Source organism: Nylanderia fulva, unplaced genomic scaffold (assembly GCF_048542155.1).
Source record: "Nylanderia fulva isolate GAGA-0341 unplaced genomic scaffold, ASM4854215v1 Scaffold72, whole genome shotgun sequence".
Classification (NCBI taxonomy): Eukaryota; Metazoa; Arthropoda; class Insecta; order Hymenoptera; family Formicidae; genus Nylanderia; species Nylanderia fulva.
In genome coordinates this window covers 397,140-414,418 of record NW_028190830.1, presented here as the reverse complement: position 1 = coordinate 414,418, position 17,279 = coordinate 397,140, and the positions used below count along the sequence as shown (strand labels likewise).

Sequence of the window (17,279 nt, the reverse complement as noted above, 5' to 3'; positions counted from 1 at the left end):
TTTCATATAATCACAATATATTAAAATTTGTAATAAACTAAAATAATGTTATTATTACTAAATAGATAAAATTATTTGAAACATATCATATATGTAGGAATACTAATATTGTTTCTGTGAAAGAAATCCTAATTTAAATTTTACAATTTAGTTTAAATTATTTATTAACTTCCTCATGTGTGTATGTGTGCGTGTGTGTATGGAAGTAAATTGCGGTCAGACAGACACAGACAATGGAAGAAAATTATCTAGATGTTTATATATGTATATACATATATATATATATATATATATATATACATATATGTATGTATGTATGCATGTATATATACAAGGTGTCTGGGAACACTCTTAACAACGTTTGTGTGATGATAGAGCGCATCGATATGAACGAAAAAGTCTTATATCATTTTGCAATATCTTTAATAATAACCGAAATATCTAATGTTAAAGTCAAGCGAGTAAAAGAAATAAAGTCAAGTGAATAAGAGAGAAAGTTTTATTAAAGATATCGCAAAATGGTATAAGACTTTTTCGTTCGTCTCGATTCGCTCTAACACCACACAAACGTTGTTAAGGGTGTTCCGGGACACCCTGTATATATGTAAATATATATATATATATATCTGTGTCTGTCTGATCGCAATTTACTTCCACATTTATGGACTGATTTTCGTGAAACCGGTGCAAAAATTTTCCTCCTTTTCTGTGGAATGATATTACGTTACTTTTTTGTTCTTTTTTTTTGTTCGTTTTTTCTTTTTAATTTAATGTCAATAAGCATGCAATATTGTCACTTGAGAATTAAATAAAAAAGAAGTGAGGAAAAAATTAACGGAAACAAAACCACATCTTAACATCCATCCCCGTAACATTAGGAACATTTTGGTACCTGTTTCGTGAAAATCGATCCAGAAATCTAGATATAATTCGCAATCAAACAGAGAAAATTATAAGTAAATAAAAAAAAGTTAAACAATGGCTTTGAGGTCCGTGCAAAGATCGGACCAAAACGAAAGTATATACATAAGGTTCTAAAAAATATTAATATTTTTCAAGTGTCTATAATAACATAAAATGAAATAATTAAAATAGGTGTTCTATTAAAATTAATAAAATTTTTAAAATATTGTGGCTCTTATAGCTTTTAAATTTTATGAATTGTATATATGAATTATTATTAATTATTACATATTTCTCTCATTGTGATTATATTATTACATAATTATATATAATATATATTTTCTTGCTTAACAATTAATCGTGGAGCAACGTACACATTATCAGAATAACTTGAAATTGAGATTCGAACATGATGACATACTTACGAGATCTTATTAATATCATAAATAAGTAATATTTTACTACATATAACGTGTACAAACCATCCATGTTAACTTTCCAAATTAATAACGTTCTACTTCTTCTTCATCTGACGACTGCAATATTAGAGATAGATTAATTAAAATTATTAATATAATAATAACTATTAATACGTACGTGTAAGTATAATAATTAATAATGAAAAAAGTTTACAAGCAAATTGTACTCATTATAAAAATGAAAAAAATCATATAAATATAAGTCCACAACCGCCATCTTTCTACAAACATCTCTCGTTTATGGAAAAGTTTTTAGTTGGAACATTTAGTTAAACAAAAACGATAGGAATAATTAAATATAAAATTTCTGTATAATAATGCATTTATATGGATTTAAAGAGATTAATTTATAATCATTTTTCACACGTACAAACTTTTGCTTAGGTTTCTATTAATTAATTAAAACTAAAGATGTTTTGTACGTATATAATAATATAATAATAATAATTATTGCGTATATATAATGTTATTATTGCATATAATTATCATATATAATAATAATATATAATATATAATATATAATATATAATAAATAATAATAATATTATTATTGTTGTACACGTATAACAGAAAATTCGAAATACTTTGAAAAAGTTGAATTATCTTTGAATATATATGCAACATATAATTGTGGATAATTGTGAAAAAAAATTATTTATTTCAACTTATTGTTTTTAACAAAGTTTTTTAGTCAAATTTTAAATAAATTATTTATGTAATTAATGTATTTATAATCAAAAATAGAGTAGTTTCTGGATTCTTGTTTATACAAATCCTTTTCATTTCTTGGATGAGTGAAATATTCTTCTAAATGCTTCACTATTATTTCTAATACATTTTGTATGTTTATAGCGGACTCGTTTGTATTGTTATCTTGTGCCTATTTTTAGTTTTAGTTAAAATAACCATACTTTATTTAGTACGGTTATTCCATAAACGGAAGTATTCTAGTGCAAATGTACTCTTATTGACAATAAGTAGAAATATATAAATATGCACGCATATATACATGCGTGTATAAACTTTGTATATAATTGCTTCAAATATTACTTACGTGGCGCCCTGCATTAAAACGAACATCCAAATGTGGCGGACGACGAGGCTCTCGACGCACGCGAAAGAGCCGGCGGAAGTAATTTCTCAACCTGCGTCCTATAAGTCCTATAAATAAGCCATCTATGTATTCTAAGATGGGCGTAACATAATCTGGACTGTAACAATAACCCATCGTAATTATATATAAAAATGTAATGGTTTTTGTAATACTAATAGCTAAAACACATATTAAATTAAATAAACTATCTATATATTGCAGTAAATAACTATTATATTATATTAAATATAGAAAATCAACATATAAATTTGTTAGTAATTTAGGAAACAAATAATAATTATCTTAATCTTTATAATGTTTATAAAGAAAAAAACTTGACATTGCATTTAAAGTATTAAATTATTTTGATTTTATTATTATAAAAAAGGAACAATTAAAATTTGTTTTTTTTAACGGCTTAAAACAACTAGAAAACAATTTCATTTAATTAGTAAACATACTTATATTTGATACGATCTTGTTTCCGAACCTTATTGTTACTGTTTTATTTTTCAATAGAGTTAAGATAACATATTTAGATACAAGTTTGCTGTTTAATTATTACAAGATTTAAAGAATTTAAAGTTTTGTTAACCTATAAACAAGAACACACGTTACTTATGTTAGTACAGGTCGTATATTTTGTTCTTAATTGAAGATATCTTTTTATAAATATTAATACTTTTCTAACGCGCTAATAAAAGAAAATTATGACTTAATTAAACAATGAAATAGCAAACTGCATTTAAGAATTAGCATATGATTATGCATAACTAGATTTTTATATACGAAAAAGTTTATTGCTGTTGAAAAATAAAACAGATATACGGATAAATACATATATTTATATAAACTTTTCCTGTATTCTGAATACATTGCAATATTTACCATTTATTAAAAAACATCTTGCACATACACACACATACATTTAATATTATAAAAGTATATACACATTAATGTTAAAAAATAAATATCGGTTTACCAGAACACTTTACAAACAAGTAGAATATTTGTCAAAGCAGAAATTAAAATTATAAGTATAAAAATTAATATTAAAGCTTCGAATATTATTTCTACAATTTGTTCCAGAAATGTATTTAAATATATTTTATTGGTATCATCAGATGGTACATTTTCCTCAATAGCACTTTTCGTATAAAATTCGATATGCGCTTTACTAATTGGTAGTATTACTACAAAAAATGGAAAATAATACTTATCAATAATCCTATGCAATACCCAGATAGCCACAGTAATTACTATGACATCATTTTGATGGCAAAATGCATCATTTGCCATCAAACTGATGTCATAATAATTATTGTGGCTATCTGAGTAATTAATATAGTTATCATCGATTAATTTATTGATTTGTAACAAGAACATATTATTATGCAGACATATTTTTAATAAAACAAATTTATACGTAATAAGATATATATTATCACATAAATATTATTATATTTCTAATAAGCTCAGAAAATATATATTCTTAATTTTAATGTTATTATATAATTCTTTTTAGAAACTTATTTTTTTTGATAAATAATAAAAGAAAACACAAAAGAAAGAGTGTAAAACAAAAAAAATATTAATTATCTAAATAGATCTTATGTATTATTATATTCATAAATTATCGTCTTACCTGATAAGCATAGAAAAAAACCAATAATAGCAGAAAACGAATATAAAACTTGCTTTAAACTGTGCATTAATTTAATGAAATGCATCGTAAATATCTAACGATTTTATAACAAAATTTATCAATAAGATTCGATATCACAATTGTTCTTATCCAAATTTACTGTGTTGCTTGCGTTATCAATATCACGATACTGTATTACTTTCTTGCAGAAAACATTTATGGTAGCATGAAAAAAAATTAAATATATAAGATTAGTGAAAAAAAACTGTCATTAAAAAATATTTAAAATTTAGTTTAGTTATAGTTAATATAATGTATATACCAATGTCATTTTTGTAATAAATTTTTGATTAAAAAGTAGATTATATTTGTCATAATTAAAGTAATAACTTTTTGTTAAAGTACACTAGAATATTTGAAAATTAATGATATAATTTCTTCTTCAATATTTGTAAAATTGCGCGAAGAACTAAATATTTTTATTTGTTATTGGACTTTATAAAGTTATAACAACTGTAATAAATCATACAGTATCACATATAATAAGCAAAAACTTTTTGTTGATTCTGTATTTATTTACGATAAAGTCGTTATTTTTCTCTTCAAATTCTTGCGTGTGAATTAATATCTCACATTATGACGAACAATTAATATTTTGATTTTTTAATTAATATGACAAAATAATATGTAAGATAAAAGTATCTTTTAAAAATTATCAATTTAAATTTCGCTTTTGATTTATATGTTCAACAATTTACTTACACATAATACAAAAAATTATATTAAATCACATTAATAAATTTCGCGTATTCTAAATAATATGTCATAATAAATATATATAAAAATGACAAGTGTCGGTAAGTCTAGAATTATATATTAATTTTACAACGAAAAGCAATTTTGTTCTAATTATTTTATGTACCAAAACTTGTAATATATTATATATTATACATATATTGCAAGAACAAGAATTTAAAAAATGACTCGGCGATATGCTATTTGAAATATACTATTATACAGGGTGTCCCATCAAAAGTGGCCACCCCTTTTTATGTTTGAAACTAAAAGAAATAAACCATAAAAATTATATATAAAATTAAATGGCTTAAACTGAACTTGTTTGTGAGCACAGTGGTTGCTTATAAAAACTATCTATGTTCAAGCAATTTAATTTCATATATAATTTTTATGGTCTATCACTTAGTTTCAAAGATAAAAGGGGGCCACTTTTGATGGGACATCTTGTATATGTAAGATATTAATAATTACTTTTTTATAATATACCTTATAATTTATTTACTTTACCAGATGTTAATTAGATAGATTGTCTCTAGATTTGTTTAACACACGTGTAACAATAATATTACGACAGTAACAAAGTCACGTCTGACTTCTGCAAAATGTACCAGGATATTTATAAAATTTAGATTTTTTCGCCTGACTTTTGTAGACTCTCATGATATTGTTTATGTTTAAATGAGTTCATGTCATCATAAATTGTTTTGATATAGAAATTTTGACATTATATGTATATTGAAATCTTCCATTTGGTCGTTATTTACACATTCTTCCGTAATTATTTTTAATAGGCCACAACTCTATCGAACATCTTATAGATCGATAATTGATATTCACATAAAGAAAGAAATATATATTAATTTTTACATAAAGCACTTCCGATTCTTTTTCTATTCTCTAGAAAGATAACGAAATTATTCAACATAGACGAATGGTTTTTTGTTTAAATTACAAATTATTTGCAAATTATTCAATAAAAAATATTTAAAATTCCATATATTAAAATGTTTATATTTGTGTTTGTATATATACGTATAAATTTTAAAAACTTTAAACTTTTTTAAGTTATTGATTTCTAAATAATAATAACTTTTTTACATAATATATGCTAACTAAATATATAAAAATAATAAATTATTTTTATGTAAAATTTTTAATACAACAATGAAAAATATAATAAAACTAGCTTTTCGGACCGCGCTTCGCGCGGTCCTCAAAGCCAGCCTTTCTATTCGGACCGCGCTTTGCGCGGTCCTCATATTGTCTATATTAAATCCGTTTTAACACAAAAAATTAATTCTTTTTTTGTATTACCGCGAACTACTTCCACATTTGTTGTTCGACTTTCACGAAATTTATACCAAAATAAATGTTTAAATTTTTTTGTGGATGACTACTATGTTATCTATTTCTTTCTCCCAGATATTTTATTTTCTTTTTTTAAGACACGCTTTCTCTCTCTCTCACTCTAAAACACACGCGCTCCCTCTCTCTCTCTTTAAGACACATGCTCTCTCTCTCCTTATCTCTCTCCCTCCCTCTTTCTTTAAGACACACGCTCTCTTTCTCTCTCTCTCTCTCTCTCTCTCTCTCTCTCTCTCTCTCTCTCTCTCTCTCTCTCTCTCTCTGTGTATGTGTGTGGGGTTTTTTAAGTTTACGCTTTCACCTACGCATCCACCCACACAATCGCATATTTATGAACGGATTTTTTAAAAAATTGGTACCAAAATGTTGCAAATTTTTGGCGACGATGTGGTTTTTTCAAGTGTTACACCTTCACCCACACGCATGCGCATTTATGGACCAATTTTCACGAAATTAGTACCAAAATGTTGCAAATTTTTCTGAGAAAGCTGCTGTGTGGTTTTTTTAAGTTTTATCCCACCCACGCATGCATCCACGCATTCACACATTTATTCACATACTTTTTTGAAATTTGTAGTTAAATTTTGTTGGAGATGGCTACTATGATTTTAACAAATTTTTATCATCCTATTCATCCACCCACGCACCCATGCACCCATTTGCATACGCATTTATTGACTTGTTCACACCAAGAAGTAATTTTTAAAAAATTTGTGTACGTATTTGTGATTATGTGTGCAATTCGTGTAAATAAACCTTTAATTTGTATGCAATTTTCACGAAATTAGTACCAAAATGTTGCAAATTTTTGCAATCACAAACATGTACACAAATTTATTTAAAATTACTTATTGGTGTGACCAAGTCAATAAATGCGTATGCACATGGGTGCATGGGTGCGTGGGTGGATGAATAGGATGATAAAAATTTGTTAAAATCATAGTAGCCATCCTCAACAAAATTTGAGTACAAATTTCGAAAAAGTCTGTGAATAAATGTGTGAATGCGTGGGTGAATGCGTGGGTGGGATAAAACTTTAAAAAACCACACAGCAGCTTTCTCAAAAAAATTTGCAACATTTTTGTACCAATTTCGTAAAAATATTGGTCCATAAATGCGCACGCGCGTGGATGAATGCGTGGGTGGAGGTGTAACAATTGAAAAAACCACATCGTCGCCATCTTCAAAAAATTTGCAACATTTTGGTACCAATTTTAAAAAAATCGGTTTATAAATATACGATTGCGTGGGTGGGTGCGTGGGTGGAGGCGTAAACTTAAAAAAATAAAACACCAGCTTTGTCAGAAAAATTTGCAACATTTTGGTACTAATTTCGTGAAAATTGGTCATAAATGCGCATGCGCGTGGGTGGGTGCGTGGGTGGAGGTGTAACACTTGAAAAAACCGCATTGTCGCCATCTCCAAAAAATTTGCAACATTTTTGTACCAATTTCGTAAAAATATTGGTCCATAAATGCGCACGCGCGTGGATGATTGCGTGGGTGGAGGCGTAAACTTAAAAAAATAAAACACCAGTTTCCTCAGAAAAATTTACAACATTTTGGTACTAATTTCGTGAAAATTGGTCCATAAATGCGCATGCGTGTGGGTGGATGCGTGAGTGGATGCGTGGGTGGAGGTGTTACACTTAAAAAAAACCGCATCGTCGCTATCTCCAAAAATTTTGCAACATTTTGATACCATGTGTTCAGAAATATTGCAAAAAAAAATTTTTTTCGCAAAAACATACCCTCCTCTGAAGAAAAAAAATAAAAATAAAAAAATTAAAAAAAAAAACCCACAGCAGCCACCCCCGAAAAATTTGCAACATTTTGGTACCAATTTCGAGACAATCGGTCCACAAATGCGGAAGTAGTTCGGGCACAGACAGACAGACAGACAGACGGACGGTGCTTATATATATAGATTAAATTAATCCCTCTCTCTCTTTCTCTCTCTCTCTCTCTCTCTCTCTCTCTCTCTCTCTCTCTCTCTCTCTCTCTCCCTCTCCCTCCTCAATATTATATATAATAATATAATATTATAAATAAATATTATGTAATATAATCATTTTTTGCAGTAAAACAGAAAGCTCGATGGGCAAGAGCCGGAAGAGGTACCAATTTAAAAAAAATCGGTTCATAAATATACGATTGCGTGGGTGGGTGCGTGAGTGGAGGGGTAAACTTAAAAAAATAAACCAGTAGTTTTCTCAAAAAAATTTGCAACATTTTGGTACTAATTTCGTGAAAATTGGTCCATAAATGCGCATGCGCGTGGGTGGATGCGTGGGTGGGTGCGTGGGTGGGGGTGTAACACTTAAAAAAACCGCATCGTCATTATCTCCAAAAAAATTTGCAACATTTTGATACCATGTGTTCAGAAATATTGCAAAAAAAGATTAAACATACCCTCCTCTGTAGAAAAAAAAAAAAATTAAAAAATTAAAAAAAAAACCCCACAGCAGCCACCCCCAAAAAATTTGCAACATTTTGGTACCAGTTTCACGAATATCGGTCCACAAATGCGGAAGTAGTTCGCGTACATACATACAGACAGACGGTGCTTATATATATAGATAAACATTTAATAAGCAGTTTTGTAAACCCTTGTTAATATATAAATTTATATAAATATATATATATTGTTGCGCCCCCGTGTTACGCCCCTGGATCTACATCTTTGTATCGGGTGATACTTTTCGCGGGATCAACTCTTTACGCTTCCGGGAGATCGTCGTCAAGGGAGTTGTTGTTAAACAACTAAGGGTCTTCTTCTGTTTTCGGGAGACATGACAGTTTTGGTCTAGCGGTCGCATCGTGCGGACGTTTTCCGAGACCGGAGCTTCTTTGCATTACGAATGCACTATTTGTTATATTTCATTGGTTTCGTGTATTGGTTCCTCATATTAAAGTTCATTTCCCTATTATGCGAGTGTCTTTATTTCGCGCGCGAGTGAGAGTGACTGTGTGTGAGTGACTGAGCGAGAGGCGTCCCGAGGACGCAACAATATATATATATTTTTTTTATATTAATGAATGAGCTTTTGTAATTAATTACATTATTTTAAATACTTACATATCACAATCATACAGTCATGCGTATTTTTCGGTTCAAAAATTAATCGTTTAAATTGAAAACATTTTATTATTTTGTTTTAATTTTCACTTTGCATAAATTTTAAATTGTATGAACAAACTTAGAGTCAACTTTATATTAAATTTAATTTTGACAGAATTCGTTTTCATGGCTAATTCATAATTAATTTGCAATATTAATTTTACAGGTATTCTTAACAAAAATAAAACATAATAATGGGACAATTTCTTAATAATTGAATTTTATTTATAAATTTTTAATATCACACAGTTTATTATGTTAACAAACATTTGTCAATGTAAGCACTAATAGCGATATGAAGTTGTATTATTTATATAAATGTTATCTATACAAGATTGTCATGTATATAAATAATTTAATAAAGCATTGGATAATAAACTAATTACTTGTAACATTTACACATAAAGTGTACACATAATATTACACATATATACAATATTTGCACATAAAAAACTAGAAATTAAAATAAGTGATCCATATATTTCCATTCATTTTGATTTATAGTTTTTTTATTGTAATATTGATCTAAGATCATTATTACGATGTAATATTAAAACTTGCAAAATATACAATGTGTATATCTATTTAAATACAGTTGTACAAGTTTTGTACAATGATTTATACAGGGTGTCCGGTAACTAACGGACCAATGATTAAAAGCGGATTCTCTTGTCAATTTGGAGACGATTTTTTCTTAGCAAAAATGTTGAGAAGTCAATAATTTTTGAGTTCTAAGCGATTGAAAAAAATGGGTTTTTTGAAAACTAAACGTTTTGGAGTTAAAAGTCTATCATAATTACATTCTTCAGTTAATTTCAGGTAGAGTTTACCATAATAAAATTTTAATTTGAGGTTTAGTTATAAACATACATAATGACAAATATTGGAAAGTTGTAAAAAATGATGACTTTTTTCGACATTTTCGCTGAAGAAAAATCGTTCCCAAATTGACCAAAGAATCCATTTGTGATCATTGGTCCGTTAGTTACCGGACACCCTGTAGCTACAAATTTGTAAGTTTAAATTATGCGTAGATATTGATCAATCTATTCAAATTACAATAAATTTTATTATTTATAATAAAGTTTATTATCACTGAATATATATATTTATTGCAAAATTTTCATAAAATGATTCAATTCTTATTAATTATAAAAAATTGTTAATGCATTTTATCATACGTATTGGGCGTTAGGCATATAAGCCAAGTGATCAGATAATCATTATTTTTGATTATCTTAATTTTTTCATATAATCACAATATATTAAAATTTGTAATAATCTAAAATAATGTTATTATTACTAAATAGATAAAATTATTTGAAACATATCATATATGTAGGAATACTAATATTGTTTCTGTGAAAGAAATCCTAATTTAAATTTTACAATTTAGTTTAAATTATTTACCAACTTCCTCATGTGTGTATGTGTGCGTGTGTGTATGGAAGTAAATTGCGGTCAGACAAACACAGACAATGGAAGAAAATTATCTATATGTTTATATATGTATATACATATATATATATACATATATGTATGTATGTATGCATGTATATATACAGGGTGTCTGGGAACACTCTTAACAACGTTCGTGTGATGATAGAGCGCATCGATACGAACGAAAAAGTCTTATATCATTTTGCAATATCTTTAATAATAACCGAAATATCTAATGTTAAAGTCAAGCGAGTAAAAGAAATAAAGTCAAGTGAATAAGAAAAAGTTTTATTAAAAATATTGCAAAATGGTATAAGACTTTTTCGTTCGTCTCGATTCGCTCTATCACCACACGTTGTTAAGGGTGTTCCGGGACACTTTGTATATATGTGTGTATATATATATATATATATCTGTGTCTGTCTGATCGCAATTTACTTCCACATTTATAGACTGATTTTCGTGAAACCGGTACAAAAATTTTCCTCCTTTTCCGTGGAATGATATACGTAATTTTTTTGTTCTTACTTTTTAATTTAATGTCAATAAGCATACAATATTGTCACTTGAGAATTAAATAAAAAAGAAGTAAGGAAAAAATTAACGGAAACAAAACCACATCTTAACATCCATCCCCGTAACATTAGGAACATTTTGATACCTGTTTCCTGAAAATCAATCCAGAAATCTAGATATAATTCGCAATCAAACAGAGAAAATTATAAGTAAATAAAAAAAAGTTAAACAATGGCTTTGAGGTCCGTGCAAAGATTGGACCAAAACGAAAGTATATACATAAGGTTCTAAAAAATATTAATATTTTTCAAGTGTCTACAATAACATAAAATGAAATAATTAAAATAGTTGTTCTATTAAAAGTAATAAAATTTTTAAAAATTTGTGGTTTTTATAGTTTTTAAATTTTATGAATTGTATATATGTATTATTATTAATTATTACATATTTCTCTCATTGTGATTATATTATTACATAATTATATATAATATTTATTTTCTTGCTTAACAATTAATCGTGGAGCAACGTACACATTATCAGAATAACTTGAAATTGAGATTCGAACATGATGACATACTTACGAGATCTTATTAATATCATAAATAAGTAATATTTTACTACATAACGTGTACAAACCATCCATGTTAACTTTCCAAATTAATAACGTTCTACTTCTTCTTCATCTGACGACTGCAATATTAGAGATAGATTAATTAAAATTATTAATATAATAATAACTATTAATACGTACGTGTAAGTATAATAATTAATAATGAAAAAAGTTTACAAGCAAATTGTACTCATTATAAAAATGAAAAAAATCATATAAATATAAGTCCACAACCGGCATCTTTCTACAAACATCTCTCGTTTATGGAAAAGTTTTTAGTTGGAACATTTAGTTAAACAAAAACGATAGGAATAATTAAATATAAAATTTCTGTATAATAATGCTTTTATATGGATTTACAGAGATTAATTTATAATCATTTTTCACACGTACAAACTTTTGCTTAGGTTTCTATTAATTAATTAAAACTAAAGATGTTTTGTACGTATATAATAATATAATAATAATAATTATTGCGTATATATAATGTTATTATTGCATATAATTATCATATATAATAATAATATATAATATAAAATATATAATATATAATATATATATAATAATAATATTATTATTGTTGTACACGTATAACACAAAATTCGAAATACTTTGGAAAAGTTGAATTATCTTTGAATATTTATGCAACATATAATTGTGGATAATTGTGAAAAAAAATTATTCATTTCAACTTATTGTTTTTAACAAAGTTTTTTAGTCAAATTTTAAATAAATTATTTATGTAATTAATGTATTTATAATCAAAAATAGAGTATTTTCTGGATTCTTGTTTATACAAATCCTTTTCATTTCTTGGATGAGTGAAATATGCTTCTAAATGCTTCACTATTATTTCTAATACATTTTGTATGTTTATAACGGACTCGTTTGTATTGTTATCTTATGCCTATTTTTAGTTTTAGTTAAAATAACCATACTTTATTTAGTACGGTTATTCCATAAACGGAAGTATCCTAGTGCAAATGTACTCTTATTGACAATAAGTAGAAATATATAAATATGCACGCATATATACATGTGTGTATAAACTTTGTATATAATTACTTCAAATATTACTTACGTGGCGGCCTGCATTAAAATAAACATTCAAATCTGACGGACGACGAGGCTCTCGACGCGCGCGAAAAAGCCGGCGGAAGTAATTTCTAAACCTGTGACTTATACCTAACACATCTATGAATTCTATGATGGGCGTAATATAATCCGGACTGTAACAATGACGAATCGTAATAATATATAAAAAATGTAATGGTTTTTGTAATACTAATAGCTAAAACATATAATAAATTAAATAAACTATATATATATATATATATATATATATATATATTGCAGTAAATAACTATTATAACATATTAAATATAGAGAATCAACATATAAATTTGTTAATAATCCAGTAAATGAATAATAATTATCTTAATTTTTATAATGTTTATAAAGAAAAAAACTTGACATTGCATTTGAAGAATTAAATTATTTTAACTTTATCATTATAAAAAAAAAACAATTGAAATTTGTTCTTTTTAACGGCTTAAAACAGCTAGGAAAAAATTTCATTTAAATAGTAAACATACTTATATCCGATACGATCTTATTTCCGAACCTTATATTGTTACTGTTTTATTTTGCAATAGAGTTAAGCTAACATATTTAGATACAAGTTTGCTGTTTAATTATTACAAGATTCGAAGAATTTGAAGTCTTGTTAACCTATAAACAAGAACAAATGTTACTTGTGTTAGTACAGATCGTATTTTGTCTTAAGTTGAAGATATCTCTTTATAAATATTAATACTTTTCTAACGCGCTAGTAAAAGAAAATTATGGCTTGATTAAACAATGAAATAGCAAACTGCATCTAAGAATTAGCATATGTTTATGCATAATTAGATTTTTATATACGGAAAAATTTATTTCTGTTGAAAAATAAAACAGATATACGGATAAATACATATATTTATATAAACTTTTCCTGTATCTTGAATACATTGCAATATTTACCATTTATTAAAAAACATCTTGCACATACACACACAAACACACACATACATGTCATATTATAAAAGTATATACACATTAATGTTAAAAAATAAATATCGGTTTACCAGAACGTTTCACAAGCACATAGAGTAATTATCACAGCAATAATTGCAGAGCAACATATAATTATAAATATGGAAACATTGATTATTATGTCTGCAACTTCTCTCAGAAATACATTTAAATATATTTCATTGATATCATCAAATGGTACATTTTCCTCAGTAGTACTTTTCGTATAAAATTCAATATGCGCTTTACTAATTGGTAGTATTACTATAAAAAATGGAAAATAATTCTTATCAATAATCCTATGCAATACCCAAATAGCCACAGTAATCATTATGACATCATTTTGATGTCGAAATGCATCATTTGCCATCAAACTAATGTTATAATAATTATTGTGGCTATCTGAGTAATTAATATAGTTATCATCGATTAATTTATTGATTAGTAACGAGAACATATTATTATGCAGACATATTTTTAATAAAACAAATTTATACGTAATAAGATATATATTATCACATAAATATTATTATATTTCTAATAAGCTCAGAAAATATATATTCTTAATTGTAATGTTATTATAATATTCTTTTTATACTTATTTTTTTTTTGATAATAAATAAAAGAAAACAGAAAAGTAAGAGTGTAAAACAAAAAAAATTTTAATTATCTAAATAGATCTTATGTATTATTACATTCATAAATTATCGTCTTACCTGATAAGCATAGAAAAAAACCAATAATAGCAGAAAACGAATATAAAACTTGCTTTAAACTGTGCATTAATTTAATGAAATGCATCGTAAATATCTAACGATTTTATAACAAAATTTATCAATAAGATTCGATATCACAATTGTTCTTATCCAAATTTACTGTCTTGCTTGCGTTATCAATATCACGATACTGTATTACTTTCCTGCAGAAAACATTTATGGTAGCATGAAAATAAATTAAATATATAAGATTAGTGAAAAAAAACTGTCATTAAAGAATATTTAAAATTCAGTTTAGTTATAGTTAATATAATGTATATACCAATATCATTTTTGTAATAAATTTTTTATTAAATAGTAGATTATATTTGTCATAATTAAAGTAATAACTTTTTGTTAAAGTAAATTATAATATTGGAAAATTAATGATATAATTTCTTCTTCAATATTTGTAAAATTGCGCGAAGAACTAAATATTTTTATTTGTTATTGGACTTTATAAAGTTATAACAACTGTAATAAATCATACAGTATCACATATAATAAGCAAAAACTTTTTGTTGATTCTGTATTTATTTACGATAAAGTCGTTATTTTTCTTTTCAAATTCTTGCGTGTGAATTAATATCTCACATTATGACGAACAATTAATATTTTGATTTTTTAATTAATATGACAAAATAATATGTAAGTTAAAAGTATCTTTTAAAAATAATCAATTTAAATTTCGCTTTTGATTTATATGTTCAACAATTTACTTACACATAATACAAAAAATTATATTAAATCACATTAATAAATTTCGCGTATTCTAAATAATATGTGATAATAAATATAAATAAAAAAAAATGACAAGTGTCGATGTCGGTAAGTCGAGAATTATATATTAATTTTACAACAAAGAGCAATTTTGTTCTAATTATTTTATGTACCAAAACTTGTAATATATTATATATTATACATATATTGCAAGAACGAGAATTTAAAAAATGACTCGGCGATATGCTATTTGAAATATACTATTATACAGGGTGTCCCATTAAAAGTGGCCACCCCTTTTTATGTTTGAAACTAAAAGAAATAGACCATAAAAATTATATATAAAATTAAATGGCTCAAACTGAACTTTTTTGTGAGCACAGTGGTTGCTTATAAAAACTATCTATGTTTAAGCAATTTAATTTCATATATAATTTTTATGGTCTATCACTTATTGTTAGTTTCAAAGATAAAAGGGGGCCACTTTTGATGGGACATCTTGTATATGTAAGATATTAATAATTACTTTTTTATAATATACTTTATAATTTATTTACTTTACCAGATGTTAATTAGATAGATTGTCTCTAGATTTGTTTAACACACGTGTAACAATAATACTACGACAGTAACAAAGTCACGTCTGACTTCTGAAAAATGTACCAGGATATTTATAAAATTTAGATTTCTTCGCCTGACTTTTGTAGACTCGCATGATATTGTTTATGTTTAAATGAGTTTATGTCATCATAAATTGTTTTGATATAGAAATTTTGACATTATATGTATATTGAAATCTTCCATTTGGTCGTTATTTACACATTCTTCCGTAATTATTTTTAATAGGCCACAACTCTATCGAACATCTTATAGATTGATAATTAATATTCACATAAAAAAAGAAATATAGATTAATTTTTACAGAAAGCACTTCTGATTCTTTTTCTATTCTCTAGAAAGATGACGAAATTATTCAACATAGACGAATGGTTTTTTGTTTAAATTACAAATTATTTGCAAATTATTCAATAAAAAATATTTAAAATTCCATATATTAGAATGTTTATATTTGTGTTTGTATATATACGTACAAATGTTAAAAACTTTAAACTTTTTTAAGTTATTGATTTCTAAATAATAATAACTTTTTTACATAATATACGCTAACTAATAAAAAATAACAAATTATTTTTATGTAAAATTTTTAATACAACAAAAAAAGATGTATGAAAATAAACATTTAATAAGCAATTTCGAAAACCTTTGTTAATATATAATTTTATTTATACATATATATATATATATTTCATATTAATAAATTTGCTTTTGTAATTAATTACATTACTTTAAATACCTACATATCACAATCATACAGTCATGCGTATTTTTCGGTTCAAAAATTAATCATTTAAATTGAAAACATTTTATTACTTTGTTTTAATTTTTATTTTGCATAAATTTTAAATTGTATGCAACAAACTTATAATCAACTTTATATTAAATTTAATTTTGACAGAATTCGTTTTCATGGCTAATCCATAATTAATTTGCAATATCAATTTAACAGGTATTCTTAACAAAAATAAGACTTTATAATGGATACTGTGTTTGCTGAGTATATATATATATATATATATATATATATATATATGTATATATCGGTGTTTGCTGGGTATATATTAAATATTATATATTAATTTATAAAACTGTTATATATTATAAATTTTTATTGGATTATGTTTAGGCATACATGAAGATATAA

General features: G+C 25.8%; 3 protein-coding genes across 5 annotated transcripts in view; 1 reads left to right on the top strand and 2 right to left on the bottom strand.

Moving 5' to 3' along the window:
- Positions 1–17,279, top strand: part of LOC114944430 (protein I'm not dead yet-like) — an 82,717-nt gene that overhangs the window by 47,883 nt on the left and 17,555 nt on the right. The gene's annotated exons all lie outside the window — the stretch shown is intronic.
- Positions 605–5,503, bottom strand: LOC114944435 (uncharacterized). 2 transcript variants are annotated; one of them, XM_085488825.1, is made up of 5 exons: positions 5,405–5,503; positions 4,121–4,322; positions 3,458–3,668; positions 2,437–2,593; positions 605–1,439 (listed from the first exon to the last, which is right to left on the bottom strand). In XM_085488825.1, the coding sequence occupies exons 2-5, from the start codon at positions 4,203–4,205 to the stop codon at positions 1,407–1,409; spliced, it is 486 nt and encodes a 161-aa protein (XP_085344951.1). In that variant the 5' UTR covers positions 4,206–4,322; positions 5,405–5,503; the 3' UTR covers positions 605–1,406. The 2 variants fall into 2 exon arrangements, with proteins under 2 accessions (XP_085344951.1, XP_085344952.1); XM_085488826.1 differs by having other exon boundaries at positions 4,121–4,318.
- Positions 11,818–16,208, bottom strand: LOC114944439 (uncharacterized). The gene is made up of 5 exons (XM_085488830.1): positions 16,080–16,208; positions 14,759–14,961; positions 14,096–14,306; positions 13,051–13,198; positions 11,818–12,049 (listed from the first exon to the last, which is right to left on the bottom strand). Exons 2-5 carry the CDS (start codon positions 14,841–14,843, stop codon positions 12,017–12,019), a joined length of 477 nt encoding a protein of 158 aa, XP_085344956.1. The 5' UTR covers positions 14,844–14,961; positions 16,080–16,208; the 3' UTR covers positions 11,818–12,016.